This window comes from Mauremys mutica, chromosome 17 (assembly GCF_020497125.1).
Source record: "Mauremys mutica isolate MM-2020 ecotype Southern chromosome 17, ASM2049712v1, whole genome shotgun sequence".
Classification (NCBI taxonomy): domain Eukaryota; kingdom Metazoa; phylum Chordata; order Testudines; family Geoemydidae; genus Mauremys; species Mauremys mutica.
Window position 1 is genome coordinate 13,801,937 of NC_059088.1, and position 15,869 is coordinate 13,817,805.

The window sequence follows — 15,869 nt, forward strand, 5'->3', positions numbered from 1 at the left end:
CCGCCACCAAAGTGCTGCTGAAGACCTGGAGCGAATGAAGGACCTGCCGCCGAAGACCCGGTAGGGAACCGGTTCTTAAGATTTTGGCAGCTCATCACTGCTCACACCTGCTGCATTATGCTGGCTGCAGGGTCAGTCTCAGCGGCTCTTCAGCACAGGCCAAGGGTTAGACAGAGTGACGGGGACGCGGGTCTGACAACACAGCCCAGGAGTCTGACCCACAAGTCCCCCCTGCTCTAACCACTACACCCCCCTTCCCCTAGAGCTGGGGAGAGAACCCAGGAGTCCTGGCTCCCAGCTCTAACCACTTGGATTTCAGAGAAAGGTAGAAATATATATATATATATGTGTGTGTGTGTGTGTGTGTGTGTGCTCGTGCGCACGCGTGCTGCCCCCTGCTGGAGGGGATGAGCCCTGCTCTGTGTGTGCACGTTAGTGTGTGATGCCCTCTCCGAGGTTATCCAAGGTCCCTGCGTTGAACCAGGGGGTGCTGGATGGGACCTGGTTACCAGAGACACTGAGCTGCTGTCCTGGCTGACCCGTCCATGCGTCGCTTCTGCCATCGCTCGCTGCATAGAACCGGAAGCGGTAGGTGCCCTGATCGCTGGGGCGCAGCCCCGCCACCCGCAGGGAGCAGTTGTGCTGCAGGTCCCCCAGGTAGCGGACGCGCCCCTTGAAGTCAGCGTGGACACGAGCCTCGTCCGAGTGATACACGGTTTGATCCCTGTCCCGTGTCCAGATCACGGCACTGACCGTCCACCCTGCGGGGTAGGTGAAGGAGCAGGGGATGGTCACGCAGGAGCCGGCCCATCTTTCAACGGGCCCTGGTGCGAGTGTCACACCCCAGTCCTGGGCGTAGGCACCTGCCGGGGACAGGAATCGGGGATCAGACCGGCCACTGGACCCAGCGAGTTGGGGAACCCGCCCCGCAGGCTGGGCTGCCGCACAGATCCCGCCGGGAGAGGCCACCATCAGCTCAGCCCCCAAACCAGGGGCTTTAAAACACAATGGGGGATGTTGGGTTATGGGGCTGTCTGAGCCTCTCCCCCCCACCCCCCTGCCTGGCATGGGGGTGACAATGAGCCTGGCCAGCGCTCCCCTGTGAATTGGGGAAGGGGGGTTTGGAGATCCCCCTCCCCAACATCAGCCTGTCCCCTGCCCAGCAATTAATCACCCCAGCCCCCAAATCACTCCTGTCCTACCGAGTTCTCCCATCAGTCCAGACCGACCCCCTCCCCCACATCTGCCCAGCCAACCTTCCATCTAGTCTGTCCTCTGCATCCCATTAGTTCACCACCGCTCAGTTCACCTCACTTCAGTCCCCCAAAATCTCTGCTCAGCTCAGCTCCCCGGCCACCCCCTTCAGTCCGGCCCCCCTCAGTTCACCTCCCCAGCCCCCCTCAAATCAGCCCGCCATATAGCCCCTCAGTGTACCCCCTCCGTATCCCCTCAGTTTAGCACCCCCCCCATAGTGTCTGGCCCTTGGACCAGAGGTCCTGACTGCAGGAGGAGCCCCACTGGTGAGGGGTCGGGTTAGAGTTGCCAACTTTAGTTGGAGAAATTCCTGAAGGTTTCATCACATGACAGTCTTTAATTAAAGGTTAATCTTTAATTCCTGGACACTCCAGGACGATCTTGGAGGGTTGGCAACCCTAGGTCAGGTGCTTCCCGTGCACAAGGACCCGGGTGCGGACATGGGCAGGGGCCAGCCTGGCCGGAGTTGGGCAGATGGGCAGGGCAGGGAGCAGAGCTCTCCAGACCAGACCAGGAGACACCCCGACTCGCCAGAGCAGCCTGGAGGCAGGACGTGGCGCAGGGAAAACGGCAGCCCGGGGGCCGAGAGCGGCTGAGGCCCTCGCTGCTCAGCCCAGGGTGGCCGGGGCTAGATGAGAACCAGCAATGTTTCCTCTAATTTTTGACAGGCCGTGTGCACAAAAAATTTCTTCTGTGCAAATTTTTGTGCGAGTGGTGTTTCGCCATGTGCGCAGTATTTAGGATCTGTGTGCACACGCACAGCTTAGAGGGAACAGTGAGAACCAGGCGTGTTCTCCACTGGGGTGAAACCAGCAGTGAGGACCCGGCCGCTCGGGGTCAGGTTCAAGGCCAGACACCCCCTGGGCTTGAACTGGAGCTGCTGGCGCGAGTGGCTGGGACGTCCCTGTGCTGGAACCCGGTTCCGAGCCCCCTCCTGGCAGTGTAGATGCACTCCCAGGGCTGGGAAACGGTCCCCACCGGCCCCCTGGGCGGCAGCGCAGCGCGTCTGTGTGAATTACTCACCGCTCAGAAGGCAGAAGGCAGCGACCAGCACCAAGGCCATCTCCGTCCAGCACAGAGCGCTCAGCCGGCCTGGGGCGGGGGGGCAGGGGCCGGGAATGAGTCACCTGCAGCATTTCTGGGGGGCAGCTCGTCTGCGCCGGGCGATGGCGTCCGGCCGCGGGATCGGCTACATGACCAGGGATTTTACACCTAGGGCTCTTTGTAAAACAATTTCCTAACCAGAAGAGAGTAAACCTCGGAGATTGGCCCAATGGAGCAAGGATTGGTTGCATTTCCATCCCCGTGTGCTTTGCGGGCCGTGTGTGCAGGGCTCACAGCTTCAGGGGTGAAATGCAGCCACCTCTGGGAACGGGCGCGCGGCTGTTTGGCAGCTCACAGCAACGCAGAGGGCAGTTTCAGGGCAGGGCCAGAGGATGGTTCCTACTTGGAGCTGACATGTGCAGGGAGATTCAGGGAGGTGGAATGGAACAAACCACGTTGGGGTGCGGCAGGGACCCCTGTGGGACATTCTGACCCCTTGGGATAGAGCCATGTGGGGAAGGGTATCACAGGCACAAGGGGCAGGGGTGGGGTTCAGTGTCTCAGCTGGGAACAGAGCAGCCCTGAGTGTGAGGGGAGACCCCCCTATAGAGCCCCCCTTCCTCGCAGCACAGCACCCCCTAGTACCACCCTGGGGCATTGGGGCTGGCACTGACTGCACCGGGAGAGAGCCTCCTACTGAGCCCCCCGGCCCATCCTGCAGCTCCTCACCCCCAGCGCTTCCTCTACTGCTTCCTCTCCGATAGCTGGATTGTTTATCGGGGGCCGTCTCTGTGTGTATCTGTGACCACAGCCTGGGCAGGGCCAGTGTCTGATGTTACCCAATCACTCTGAGAACGTCTCTCTGGGTAATGGGGCAACTGGCCAGCGAGGGTCTGAGGGCCTGGGTGTGTCTGAAAATAAATTTCCCTTTGCAGAGCTGACACTGAACCCAGGAGTCCTGGTTCCCAGCCCCCCAATTCTACCCCAAACACCAGGCTCCCTCTCTGAACAGTTGATCAGTCTAGCGTGGTTTCCCCTATATGATCTCAGACACTTCACAGCCTGCGCAGTTGTTGATCTTTTCAACCAGCAGGGAAGTGCAGCCTGCTCTGGGGTGGGGCACAGCAGCTGTTTAACAGCACAGGGTAGTGTTACCCTGCCGTGTTCAGTCCCCATATCCTGCACCGTGAGCTCGTCGGGCGGAGACTGGCTCTCACGCCGGGTTTGGGAAGCCCCCAGTGTATTTTCAATGCTACCCCCAGTGTGACAGTGTGGCCCAGTGGCTAGAGCAGAGCAGTGGGACACAGAGCCCTGGATTCTACTCCTAGATCTATCATGGACCCACCGTACAATAGCGGGTCAGTCACTGCTCCTCCCTTTGCCTCAGTTTTCTCTCCCTCCTATTGTCTATTTCAATTGCCATTTCTATGGGGCAGGGACTGTCTCTGGCTGTGTCTGGACAGTGCCTGGCACAATGGGGCCGTGATCTCAGCTGGGGCCCCTCCCATAAGAAACTCTCACCGTTTAATCTCCTTTCAGTGATTTAGAGATGTGAAGAATCATTCTCCCCAAATCTGGCTTTTTGCCCCAAAACAAGGAACAGCTGCTCTTACCTGGGCCTGGGTTAATGGCTGGGACTCCCGTCTAATCCCACTTCTGACACTAACTGGAGAGCAGGAAGGTTGAGGGCAGGTATCAAGGAATCATATTTATCTACATCTGTGGCAGTAGCCACAGGTGCTGTTAGTGGCTGGTGGCTCAGGGGAGGAAAAGGAACCGTGATAGTGTGTTCCTGGCCTTTAAAGGCAACGTACTTGCTGTTTGGTAGCAATAAGGTCTAGTGGTTACAGTGACTGAGACTCAGGACGTCTGGTTTTTATCCCCAGCTGGGGGAGGTGGTGGGGTTTAGTGGTTAGAGCCGGGGGCTGAGAGTCAGGACTCGGGGGTTCTGGCTTCCCGCACCAGTTTTTTGGTGGGAGCCTTTTACTTTGTTAAGTATCAGAGGGGTAGCCGTGTTAAGTCTGGTTCTGTAGAAGCAGCAAAGAATCCTGTGGCACCTTATAGACTAACAGACGTTTTGCAGCATGAGCTTTCGTGGGTGAATACCCACTTCTTCGGATGCAAGAAGTGGGTATTCACCCACGAAAGCTCATGCTGCAAAACGTCTGTTAGTCTATAAGGTGCCACAGGATTCTTTGCTGCTTTTACTTTGTTGTCTATCTGCAGCAGAGAAACTTCCCCTTTCTCTGGAAATTGCGAAAGCTCAGCCCCAGCGCTGGTTACATGGGGTGTGTGTGTGGTGGTGCCTGTTCCTTTTAACCCCATCCAGCCCCAGAGACTCCCCAGCCACAGGCCAAACCAGCCTGTTGGGTCAGATTTAGAAGGACCACGAGCCCTGTGCTCTGAGAGACCCTGGTGGAGGGAGGTGGCTTGGTCCTGTTCTAGCACTGGCCAGCTGGGATCTCAAAGCATCAGAGGAGCCGTTCAGCCCTCGGAGCGAGAGGAGGGTCCCCATCCCCCAAGAACCAAGACTAGAACCCAGGAGTCCTGACTCCCAGCCCCACTGCTCCAACCCACTAGACTCCACTCCACTCCCCTCCCTTAGCTGGGGATAGAACCCAGGAGTCCTGACTCCCAGCCACTGTGTCAGGTTCCCTGGGATGCAACTTAGAACTAGGGTACCACTGAGCCACCGGCTAACCAGCCTGGGGTCCCTCTCACACTGTGATGCTGTGACAAGCTACAAACCTCTGGCAGATCCTGCACTTACACAGCCATCCCCAGGCAGGGACACACCCAGCCATTGTTTTCCCCAGGAACTGAAATTAGTGTGCGTGGGGGGGGGTGTTCAAATGTACAGGGGTGGGGGTCAGGGCCAATGAGGGGTGAAACCGTAAGGTGAAGATGGGTGTGACAGTGTGTGACACACTGCTGCGGCATCTCCTGCTGGTCATCTCAGGGAATTAGCGTTTCTAGCCTCTGGAGCGCCCTCTGCAGGCCGGTGTCCCGCTGCCACTGGCCCCCGGTGCCCCTTGTCTTTGGGGTGCTGCCCCCTGGCAATACTCCCGCAGTCTCAGGGTCTCCCCACCCAGGGGACCCCCCAACCCTCTATCCCCACCTTGCTTCAGTTGTGGGCTACTGCCAGTCAGCGTCTAGCCCCCGCTCACTGGGGCAGACTGCAGTGTAAAAGCCACTCGCCATAGGCAAGGGGGGGTTGGACCTGCTGCCTCGGCCTACCCATGGGCTGCCCCCCACAACCCCAGTACCTAATGGGCCTTCCACTAGGCCACAGCCTGGGCGGTTTCCAGGCCGGCGCTCCCCAGCCCTGCTCCACTCCAGGTACCTTCTCTCAGCTCCCTGCAGGCAGGTCCCTCCCTCTCAACGCTAGAAAAAATCTCCACTTGCTCCTGCCTCACTGCCCTTTTATAAGGGCCAGCTGGGCCCTTATTAAGCCAGCTACAGCTGTGGCTGCTTCCCCAATCAGCCCAGCTTTCAGCGCTGCAGCCCTCTCCAGGGCTGCTTTCAAGCCCTTCAGGGCAGGAGTGGGTGACCACCCTGCTATAGTGGGCTGTATGGCACCATAGTAAAAACTGAAAAATGTTTCATTACCATTTTAGTAGATTTAACTCATGTTTTAAAATCATCACACAAATTAAAGTTGGCTACTCAAGCCTTCTGTGAAGCACGACATCTACATCCTTCTTGAACAATTCTGTTAATGAACTTCTTGAATGCAATGCGTTCATCTTTGGTGGCTTCTCTGCTCATTAGTTCATTCACATGATCAGGCAGAAGGCGACTTCTTTCAGAACACAAAATTCTATTCAATGGTGAAAAAGAACACTCAACTGTAGCTGTTGTGACTCGGAGTGTCAGGGACTCTAACCCCGACAGCGAAGTTCGTTGTCTGACCGCAGAGAGACAGGCAACACCAGCAAGGTCCGATCAAAAGCTCTTTATTGACAAGTGCACGCATCAATAGAGAGCAGCTCGGCTCCAGAGAGAACCAGCCCCCCTTTACAGCTTAGTGTTAGCCTATATAGACAGTTTTATTACGTCATACATCATTCACTTGAGCAACCCACCCCTCTTTGTCTAACAACTGGAAACTAGACACCTCTAATATACACACATGCCTAGTCTCTGTGTCTAAAGCATTAGATTGTTAATATCTTAACAAGCGCCAAAAGTTAGGAATGTAAGGGAGTTAAAAACACACCGAACACTAAACCAGGGAGTTAGAGTCAGAACTGTGGGATGCTTGTGTTTCTTATCAGTTCTTCAAACACTGTTCCTAACACAACACAGCTGGTACCAGCCCCTCACTTATCTCACGCTTTCCCAGGGCTTTGTGAGACAATGCTGCTTCTCAGTATTTTTCCACTCTAGGATTACCCAGAAACCTCTGTTAGCCTGACTTCGGTCAGTTTGGCATAACTGGTTTTGTGCTACATCTTTATTCAGGCCTAACAGGAGTAACAAGAGATGGAGTCCTACTTCTTTCAGCCCAGGAAACATAGCACAAAGATCGGGTCGAGCCACTAGTGATGATAAAAAAGAAACTGAAGTCATTCATTTATCATATGATATTCCACTCTGTGTTCAAATTCTCCATTCTGTCCTCAGCACATGGCAGCCCCACTGCTGGCAGTGCCTCACTCCACTCAGCTGTCGGTGTTTTATAGGACAGGGATCTGTAAAAGCTACGTAGAGGTTGCGTAGAATCTAGAAGTCACAGTTGTAGATTTTTAAGAATCAAGTCTGTGTACTTTTTCAGTTGTCTTAACAAACACTTCTTGTCCTCTTCACTTAAGGAGTCAATCTAAGTACCTTCATTAGTCAATTTCTGGACTGAAGTCTTTGCTTCTTCCAGTACTTTTTCAATGGATAGTTTTCTGATTGATCCAAATGTAGCTTCTATTGCTGGACAAAGATCTACTACTGTTGTAGCAGATGCCTGGATGGCACTGTTTAATGACCCAAGTGGTTTCAACAGTAGACTTATGAGAGAGAGATTGGCAATAGTCTTCTCTGAACGTAGCAGCAAAAGTAATCCACCAGCCTCACTACCTAGAATCATAGAATCATAGAATCTCAGGGTTGGAAGGGACCTCAGGAGGTCATCTAGTCCAACCCCCTGCTCAAAGCAGGACCAAACCCAACTAAATCATCCCAGCCAGGGCTTTGTCAAGCCTGACCTTAAAAACCTCTAAGGAAGGAGATTCCACCACCTCCCTAGGTAACCCATTCCAGTTCTTCACCACCCTACTAGTGAAAAAGTTTTTCCTAATATCCAGCCTAAACCTCCCCCTCTGCAACTTGAGACCATTACTCCTTGTTCTGTCATCTTCTACCACTGAGAACAGTCTAGATCCATCCTCTTTGGAACCCCCTTTCAGGTAGTTGAAAGCAGCTATCAAATCCCTCCTCATTCTTCTCTTCTGCAGACTAAACAATCCCAGTTCCCTCAGCCTCTCCTCATAAGTCATGTGCTCCAGCCCCCTAATCATTTTTGTTGCCCTCTGCTGGACTCTCTCCAATTTATCCACATCCTTCTTGTAGTGTGGGGCCCAAAACTGGACACAGTACTCCAAATGAGGCCTCATCAGTGCTGAGTAGAGGGGAATGATCACATCCCTAGATCCATCCCATCTTGGTAGATACCTTCCAAAGCCAGTAATAATGGCTGGAGTAATTTTAAGACAACAGCCAAAGCTCACTCATGAGAAAGCCAGAGGGTTTTCCCAGGTTGGACTAATTTGAACTTCAGTCCCAGTGTATCTTCTATATTTTCCAAGATATTCAGTCTTTTTGGACTCTTGCTGAAAAAAGTATATAATGAAGACATTAAATTTATAGCTTTTTAAATGTCTTTTGAAGAGTCTGCAGCTTGTACTAGCGCTAGTTGGAGTAGATGACCTCTGCAGTGTGTATTGGAGAGATTAGGGTTACACTTTTCTCTGAGCAAAGCTTGTACTCCACCATGTCTTCCAGAGAAGTTTGCAGCTCTATCAAATGCAGCCCTCTGTTTGGGGTCCACTTGACAAGCATTTAACTCTTCTAAGATCTGGGTTGTCACAGATGCAGATGATGTGTTTTCTATAACTCAAACATCTAGAAATGCATTTACTGGCCTACCACTAACATCAAGATAATGTACACAATGAGTTAATACTTGATGCCCATTTGCATCGGTTCATTCATCAGTCATGTGTGCACATTTTTTGAATGTGGTGAGAGAGTTCTTCACTTTTCAAACTGTTGAGTCTTTCACTGTTGCATCACATGCTTCTAGCCAGTCAGTTGAGTTTGTTGCAGAAAGATAGTGAGCATTTGCTGGTCTTGTTCAGAACCAGTGTTCAACTTCAGGATGAACAAGTGACAATGCACTTAACATTGGCCTCCAGTTTGTAGGGTGTGGTATCTCTTGCTTAAATAGAAAGTATGATGCCACAGCCATGTTTGTTTGCATGAACTGTGTTGTGTCTCCAGTATTCTTAACAGCCTCGTTAACACTCACTGGTGTTGTCCTTGGTCAGCGGAGATTCAGAGTTCAGAGGTGCTTTCACATGAGTTCACTACCCAAGTCGGGGGCAAGAAGGCACCTTGCTCATTCCTCCAGCTGCTCACTGTTCACTCTGGCCACGGCTGTTCGTTGGGCCACCGTTCACTCCATTGCTCTGTTGCCAATGGCCCTGCACCGTCACCTTCTGCTGTCACTGTGACCTCTGCAAGTTGGTCTCTTGAGGTTCCACCAGCTCTCAGTGATTTCACCTGAGCTCTCAGTGGGGGAACCTCGCTGCTAGTGCAGGCTGGGCCGTCTGTTCCACAGAAACACTGTCTCACAGCAGGACTAAGCACATAGACCTGATTATCAGTGAGTTCAGCTGTAGTGGTCACTTAACAGAACAAAAGACTCTCTATGGAGCCTAATCAGCTCCGTCTTTAAACAGTGGAGAGAGGCAGGTCAAATAGTACTTGTGACTCGGGGAGACCATCAAGCAAAACCCCTGTCCCCACCCTCTCTCTTGATGCCCTCAATCAGCACAGGCTAAGTACAGTTCTACTGCCCTTTACTCATACAATAAGAACAACAACATTTCTCCACCCGCATTTAAGTGATTTGTAACCCAACCCCAGCCAAAATCTATCAGTTGGGCAACACAGCTGTGTTTGCTGGATACCCAGGTAGATTAGGTGTGAATGTAAATACAATCTGGTCCTGAAGCCTTTCCCCCCAGCCCCCAGCTCATCACTCGCTGTCAGGGAGAGCTCATTCAGACTTTGCTTCCAAATCATCATTTGAAGTTATTAGGTTGACCAACATCACCTAAATGAATGCACTGACATAAAAAACAGCTGCATCATAGAATACCAGGGTTGGAAGGGACCTCAGGAGGTATCTAATTCAACCCCATATAATTGTTTTTTTGCCTCAGGCCCCTAAATGGCCCCCTCAAGGATTGAGCTCATGTGATGAAGTGGGGGGGTTTCTTGGGGTTTTCCGTGTTTTCCAGGGGGCTGCATGCAGAGGGAGGGGGGCTCAGTGTCCCCGGGTGTTACTGGTTTAATGAGGTGAGGGGAGAGGGAGTTTGTTGTTACAAAGGACTGGAGAGGGAACTCGGGACCCCGGCCGATAGCCTGGAGGATGGAGACCCCAGCAATCGGTGACCTGGTGACCCGGTGATCCAGCTCAGGAGTCGCAGCTGGTTCTGGCCAGTGGGAGGACAATGGGCTGCGGAGAGAGGACCCCGGTGACCTGACTAGCCGGTTCCAGCCAGAGGGGCCAGAGGGGGGCTGAGAGGAGAGGAGACCCAGGCCACCCTGTTTACGACCCTGTTTACCTGGAGAGAAGACAATGGACAGAGGCGGGGCTTGGGATATTGGAGGCCCAGCTGGGAAGCAGGGGGGCTCGGGGCTGGAGAGGGGGAGCAGGCAGAGCCCACCTGGATGCAGAGAGACTGGGATGTGTTGTGCTAAGGGAGGCCAGGCCTGAGGCCCTGAGAGTTTCCTGTGCTGTGTTCAACCCTCAATAAACCCTCCTGTTTTACGCTGGCTGAGAGTCACTCCGGGCTAGAGAACAGGGGGCATCAACCCCTTTGGGGGTGGAGGCCCGGGGGGGTCCAGAGCGAGGGGACCCCCTGAGGGGGCCCACAGCGAGAGACAGACATGCTGAGGCTCAGAGAGGGGCAGCTAGGAGGTGGAGGGGCCTGACCCCGAGAGAGAGTGGACCCCCGAGAAGGGTTGTCGCACTGGAAGGGGCACCCCCCACGGACCGCACGGGGCCACGAGTGGGCACGATCTGTGAGTCTGTGACAGGTCACAACCCTGGGTTTAGCTGGCCAATGCTCTAACCACTGAGCTATCCCTCCCCCCAGTATAAGGAAGCTAATCTATGTTCATACTTTTCAAATCTAATATTTTTTTCAGCTACACGTATTTTATCATACACTTTATATGCTTTTAAAGTGCGTATTAATGTTTCAATTTCAATTCAAATTTCCAAACAATCACTAAATTGGCAACTGTGGAAGCAGGGAAATAATTAACAAGGATTTGAAGGGGATTTTAATGCATGTCAGTCAGTTAGCAAGAGTCAGGCCATACTGTAACCCTAATGACGTGAGACTTGTAGAAGCAAGGATAGTGCGAGGCGAGAGGACAAGAACTGTGTACAAAGTTATTACGACCTTGTAACTGATAACCAAATATGCAGGCTTGCTTTTCTTAGGAGTGAGACAAATAAGATAGCAGATAGGCTTATGTATAAACAAAATGTAGTGTTGCTCTCTATTGTCTGTATTATTGCTAGTTATTGTCTGTAACAAAAGTATAAAGGCTTGCTGTAATTGTTTACCAGTTGAGAGACCTGTCCAGGACTGGGGCGACCCTGTGTCCTATGGCACTCTCTCCCTCCATTGTAATTACTGGAGAAATAATAAAGTATTTGATTTTGCTGCACCCAAACAAAAAGCGAGAACTGAGTTTTTCTCCGACAATTTGGGGGCTCGTCCGGGATGGCAACGCCCACGGACCCACAGACGGCTACTACGGATCATTCCCCTTCGAACCCCATGGCGCCACATGAGAGGTATGAGACCTTTTGAAATCTCTATTGGGGTATCGGAGGAGGACTGTCCGTGGGGACGTCTGTCTCTGTTGGGCTCACGCCATCTGAACTTATTGACTGTGCAGCAAGATCAGATGCAGAGTGGTATTGGGGAAAGGCCCCAACAAGGTTAGTTTATAGCAGTATTGGGAACTGCTGAGTTGGCCAACAAGGAAATGCATAGGTAAATGCATAAGGTAATGCATAGGTAAATGCATTAGAATGCACCGGTGCTGAGGGGTTTTTACCGCCTCAAGAGGGGTTGTCATACCGCCTCATGGTATTGGTCCGGACCAGGTAAAGATCAATCGTGGTTAAAAAAAAAAAATTTAAAAAGAGATAAAAAGGTTAAAAAGGAAAAAAAAAAAAAAAGAGGCCTTGGTGTGTGTGTGTGTGTGTACACCAGTGTGAGTGGCTGTTACCGGAAGACGCCCAGAATACCCTGTGAAGCAAATGCTCATGATCAGGACTACTCTAACGCAAGCCCGGTAACTAGTGGATCTTTAGGAGATCCGACCCATGGTGGGCTGACTCGGCCTGGCATAGTCCGGCGAGGAAGCTACCTGGGTCTAGGAGTGTGTGAACCCATCTTCCCTCCCCTTCCTTTCCGTGTGAGCTACTGACAGTCTGATCATCTCACTGGATGCAATCAGAGTAAGCGGCGCCATCTCCCAGAGACTAGCCGACGCTCTTTCCTGAAGGGAGGTGTAGGAGAGTCGTGGTCATTTTTGTGAGTCTCTCCTGTGTGAGTACCCTGTAGGGAGAGAACTGAGTTTTTCTCCGACACAACACTGCATGTAACTAGTTCACAAAACTGGGGGTGGGGGAGTATTAGGGAAATTCGGAGAGGGCTAGGAAATCCCTGCACCCAGCTGAGTTCCAGTAATGGTCTCCCAGACACTCATGAACCAACAATAGAGGCTCCAGCCGATCCCCCAGCTCTCCAGCTAAGATCCCAGGTCTGTACCATCCTGCCCTGGTCAGAAGCCTGAACAGTGTATGTTTATTATCCAATTGTGATGGGGTGGACTAGGACCAAAGGCCCCTGCTGAAGGCCTCAGGTCTCTACCAGGAAAGGAGCACTGGAGAGGTCCTCCAAGCAGGCTAGAGTGGCTGCAGGGGAAGCAGCCAGTCAGGGCCCAGGAGGGCCATATAAGAGGAGCTGCAGCCCAGAGCAATAGTTAGTTGCTGCATGGAGCAGGCAATGAATGGACTTCAGGCCTGGTTGCCTGGAAGAGCAGCAGGACTATGGGCAGCTAAGTCTGCTGGCAGGGACCAGGGGAGCGAGAGGCTCCTGGCTGGCTGTTAGGGACTGAGGAAGGACTGAGCCTGGGGAGGGCTGCAGGAAGATGGTGTCTCCAGGGAGGAAGCCCTGGGGATACGGCCCCATATCAGAGCTGGGCTACTTAAAGACTCTAGCCCAAGGAGGGCTAGAGAGAGACAGGCCCTGTGGACTGTATCCCTCGAAAGGGGTTTGTGCTGGCTAACGGGTGGTTCCAGGCACCAGCGCAGCTAGCGCATGCCTGGGGCGACAAGCCGCGGGAGGCGGCCCACCAGTTGCTGTGAGGGTGGCAGTCAGGGTTTCGGCAGCAATTCGGCAGTGGGTATGCCGAAGCCGTGGGACCAGCAGATCACCCGCAGAAACACCACCGAATCCGAGTGACCACGGACTGCCCGCAGGCATGCCGCCAAAGGCCACCTGACTGCTGTGCTTGGGGCGGCACAAAACATAGAGCCGCCCCTGCTGGCTAATGTGCAGACAGTGTGACTCGGCCAGAGGGCTGAGTCACTGAAAACCTGCCTGAGAACCACCGAAAGGGTCTCCAGATGTAAAGACTGCAGACACGCCCAATCAGAAACCAAGTTTATTCACTACATACCGATGGATTTCAAGGGATTATAAGCAGTGAGTGTAGAGATCAAAGTGGGTTATAATGAGTTTGCCTTGATGGCCTGTTTTGCTTAGCAATAACCAGGGGCGGCTCCAGGCCCCAGCACGCCAAGCGCGTGCTTGGGGCGGCAAGCCGTGGGGGGCGCTCTGCCGGTGCCGCGAGGGCGGCAGGCAGGCTGCCTCCGGCGGCTTGCCTGCGGAGGGTCCGCTGGTCCGGACCCTCCGCAGGCAAACCGCCGGAGGCAGCCTGCCTGCCGTGCTTTGGGCGGCAAAAGCCCTAGAGCCGCCCCTGGCAATAACACAGCAGGGCCTACTGAAGAAAAAAATGTACTAGCAGGGACTTTCTTCCCAGACCAGATCATCATCATAGGGGAAGTCGAAATGTCTGTTGTGATCCTGGAAGACCCCTTCTACCCCTTAATGCCGTGGATCATGAAGCCATACACGGGGCAACTTGACAGCAGCAAGAAGCGGTTCAACAACAGGCTGAGGAAGTGTAGAATGACTGTTGAGTGTGCTTTTGGCCGTTTAAAAGCCCGCTGGCGCTGCCTCTGTGGGAAGCTGGACCTGGCCGATGACAATATTCCTAGGCTTATAGCCGCGTGCTGAATGCTCCATTATATTTGTGAAGGGAAGGGTGAAAGCTTCACTCAGGGCTGGAAGGCAGAGGCTCAGCGCTTGGAGGCACAGCACAGGGCTATAAGGATCAGGGATGCCTTGGGGCAGCAATTTGAAGCTGAAAGCCACTAATATTTGTTGCTATGCTCGGAATTGCACTGCTTGTAATGCTAGGAGGCGGTTGGTGTACATGATGCAATAAGAGGCCTTAACATAATTGTATGTTGTTTTGCAGGGCTCTTTTTGCTTTCAATTAATAGAATAAAGATTGCTTTCACACCAACACAATTATTTTATTTAAAGACAACAACCAGAGGAGAGAGTCAAACAAACAAACAAAAACATCAGGAGGGACAGAGCTGGGGGAAGGGAAGATCCCAGGAGGAGGAGGAGGGGTTCTGGTACGGCTAAAGATTTGTATATGGCTAGGGAACATATCCAACCTTCTCCTTTGGAGTACAATGTAGCGGGTACCATACTTCAGCAGGGCCTAACTACAGAGGGTTGGGTGTTGAGTGCATTTGGTAGTGGGAGTCCGCAGTGCTGGACTGTGCGGGGGGGAGGGGGGGAAGGGAGATGCTGTGGGTACAGACTGGAGCCAGGAGTTGATAAGAGTGTGTTGGCAGTTTGTGTGTGTGGAGGGGGGGCACATGGGAAAGAGATTTGCGACAGTGGCTGCAGGGCAGGGTGGGCGCGGATCTGCTTAGTTTGAAGAGCGAGTATGGCCCGGAGCGTGTCTGCTTGGCGCTCCATAACCGTTATGAGCCGCTCCGTGGCTTCATTCTGGCGAGCCGCGTTCTCATCATAGAATCATAGAATCTCAGGATTCTCCTTTCAGTCCCTCTTCTCGCTGTCCCGCCACTCCTGCAATTCCTGTTTCTCGGCGGTGGAGGGCATCATGACCTCACGCAGAAAGTCCTCCTGAGTTCTTCTTGGCCACTTTCTCATTCTGCGCAGCTGTTCAGCCAGTGATAACAAAGCCGGAGGCTGGGCTCCCCAGGTAATTTCTGTGAAGTTTAAACACAACATTTTACAGAAGCAGTATTGTTTGCAACACAGACAACACTGATTATGGGATTTAAAACACAGCCAGTACTCACACACCTGACACTAACTGGCTGACCCCAGGCAAGCACACATGAGCCACAAGACCCCAAAATGGTGAGTAGCCGCAGGGGCAGGGTAAATCACTCTTCCCGGACCCTGCTGTACACTGGCGACCTGGGCTATGGGGAGAGCCAGCACTGTAGGGGGGGGCTGATAATCATTCCTGTCCCCACACTTTCCACAGGAGATGATCATTATGGAAGCGATATCGCTGCTGAGGGTGAGCAGGGAATCAAGGGAGGGTCTTCTCCCAGCCTGTAGCTTCCGCCCAGGCCCCTATACAGCTCGCCTGCGTGCAGACATGGTCCCCACTACCCTGTGATGGCACAGTGGTGCGGGAACGTTACCGTTAATGCGGCAAGAAACAAAGCAGCTCTGCAGAAGAACCTGTGGCAGCAGATTGCCCAGTATCTCCACAAGAGTTTCCTGGAGATATCTCAGGGAGATTCCTGTGAAGTGAGGGAGTCTATCAACAGCCCGTTCTGCCGCTCAGAGTAGGCATGAGGTGGGAGACAAGCCTGCTTTCTGCAACCCTCCTGCCCCCAACAACTCACTTCAACGATTCCCAAAATCAGACCCACTGACTAGGGGTCTCCTCTCTTCTTTGCACTTTGACAATCTCCAACAGCTGAGACTCGGTCCACTCTCAACTGGCACAGTGGAGGTGGGGCACCACCGAATATCGCGTCCAGCTCTTTGTAGAACCAGCAGCTTGTGGGTGCAGCACCGGAGCGGCGTTTGCCTTCCGCACCTTGTGGTAGGTGTTCTCCAGCTCCTTCACTTTGACCCTGCACTGCAGTGTGTCCCAGCCATGGCCCCTTTCTCTCATGCATTGTGAAATCTGTT

At 53.0% G+C, this 15,869-nt stretch overlaps 1 protein-coding gene across 1 annotated transcript; it reads right to left on the reverse strand.

Moving 5' to 3' along the window:
* Window positions 1–432: 432 nt before the first annotated feature.
* Window positions 433–2,351, reverse strand: LOC123352003 (sialoadhesin-like). The gene is made up of 2 exons (XM_044991687.1): window positions 2,278–2,351; window positions 433–863 (listed from the first exon to the last, which is right to left on the reverse strand). The coding sequence occupies exons 1-2, from the start codon at window positions 2,315–2,317 to the stop codon at window positions 433–435; spliced, it is 471 nt and encodes a 156-aa protein (XP_044847622.1). The 5' UTR covers window positions 2,318–2,351.
* Window positions 2,352–15,869: the final 13,518 nt, after the last annotated feature.

Coding starts and splice junctions, on each gene's coding strand:
- LOC123352003 (XM_044991687.1), bottom strand. CDS start 2,317: ATGGCCTTGGTGCTGGTCGCTGCCTTCTGCCTTCTGAGCG. Junction 864..2,277: donor TGCCTTCTGCCTTCTGAGCG/GTGAGTAATTCA, acceptor TGTCCCCGGCAG/GTGCCTACGCCCAGGACTGG.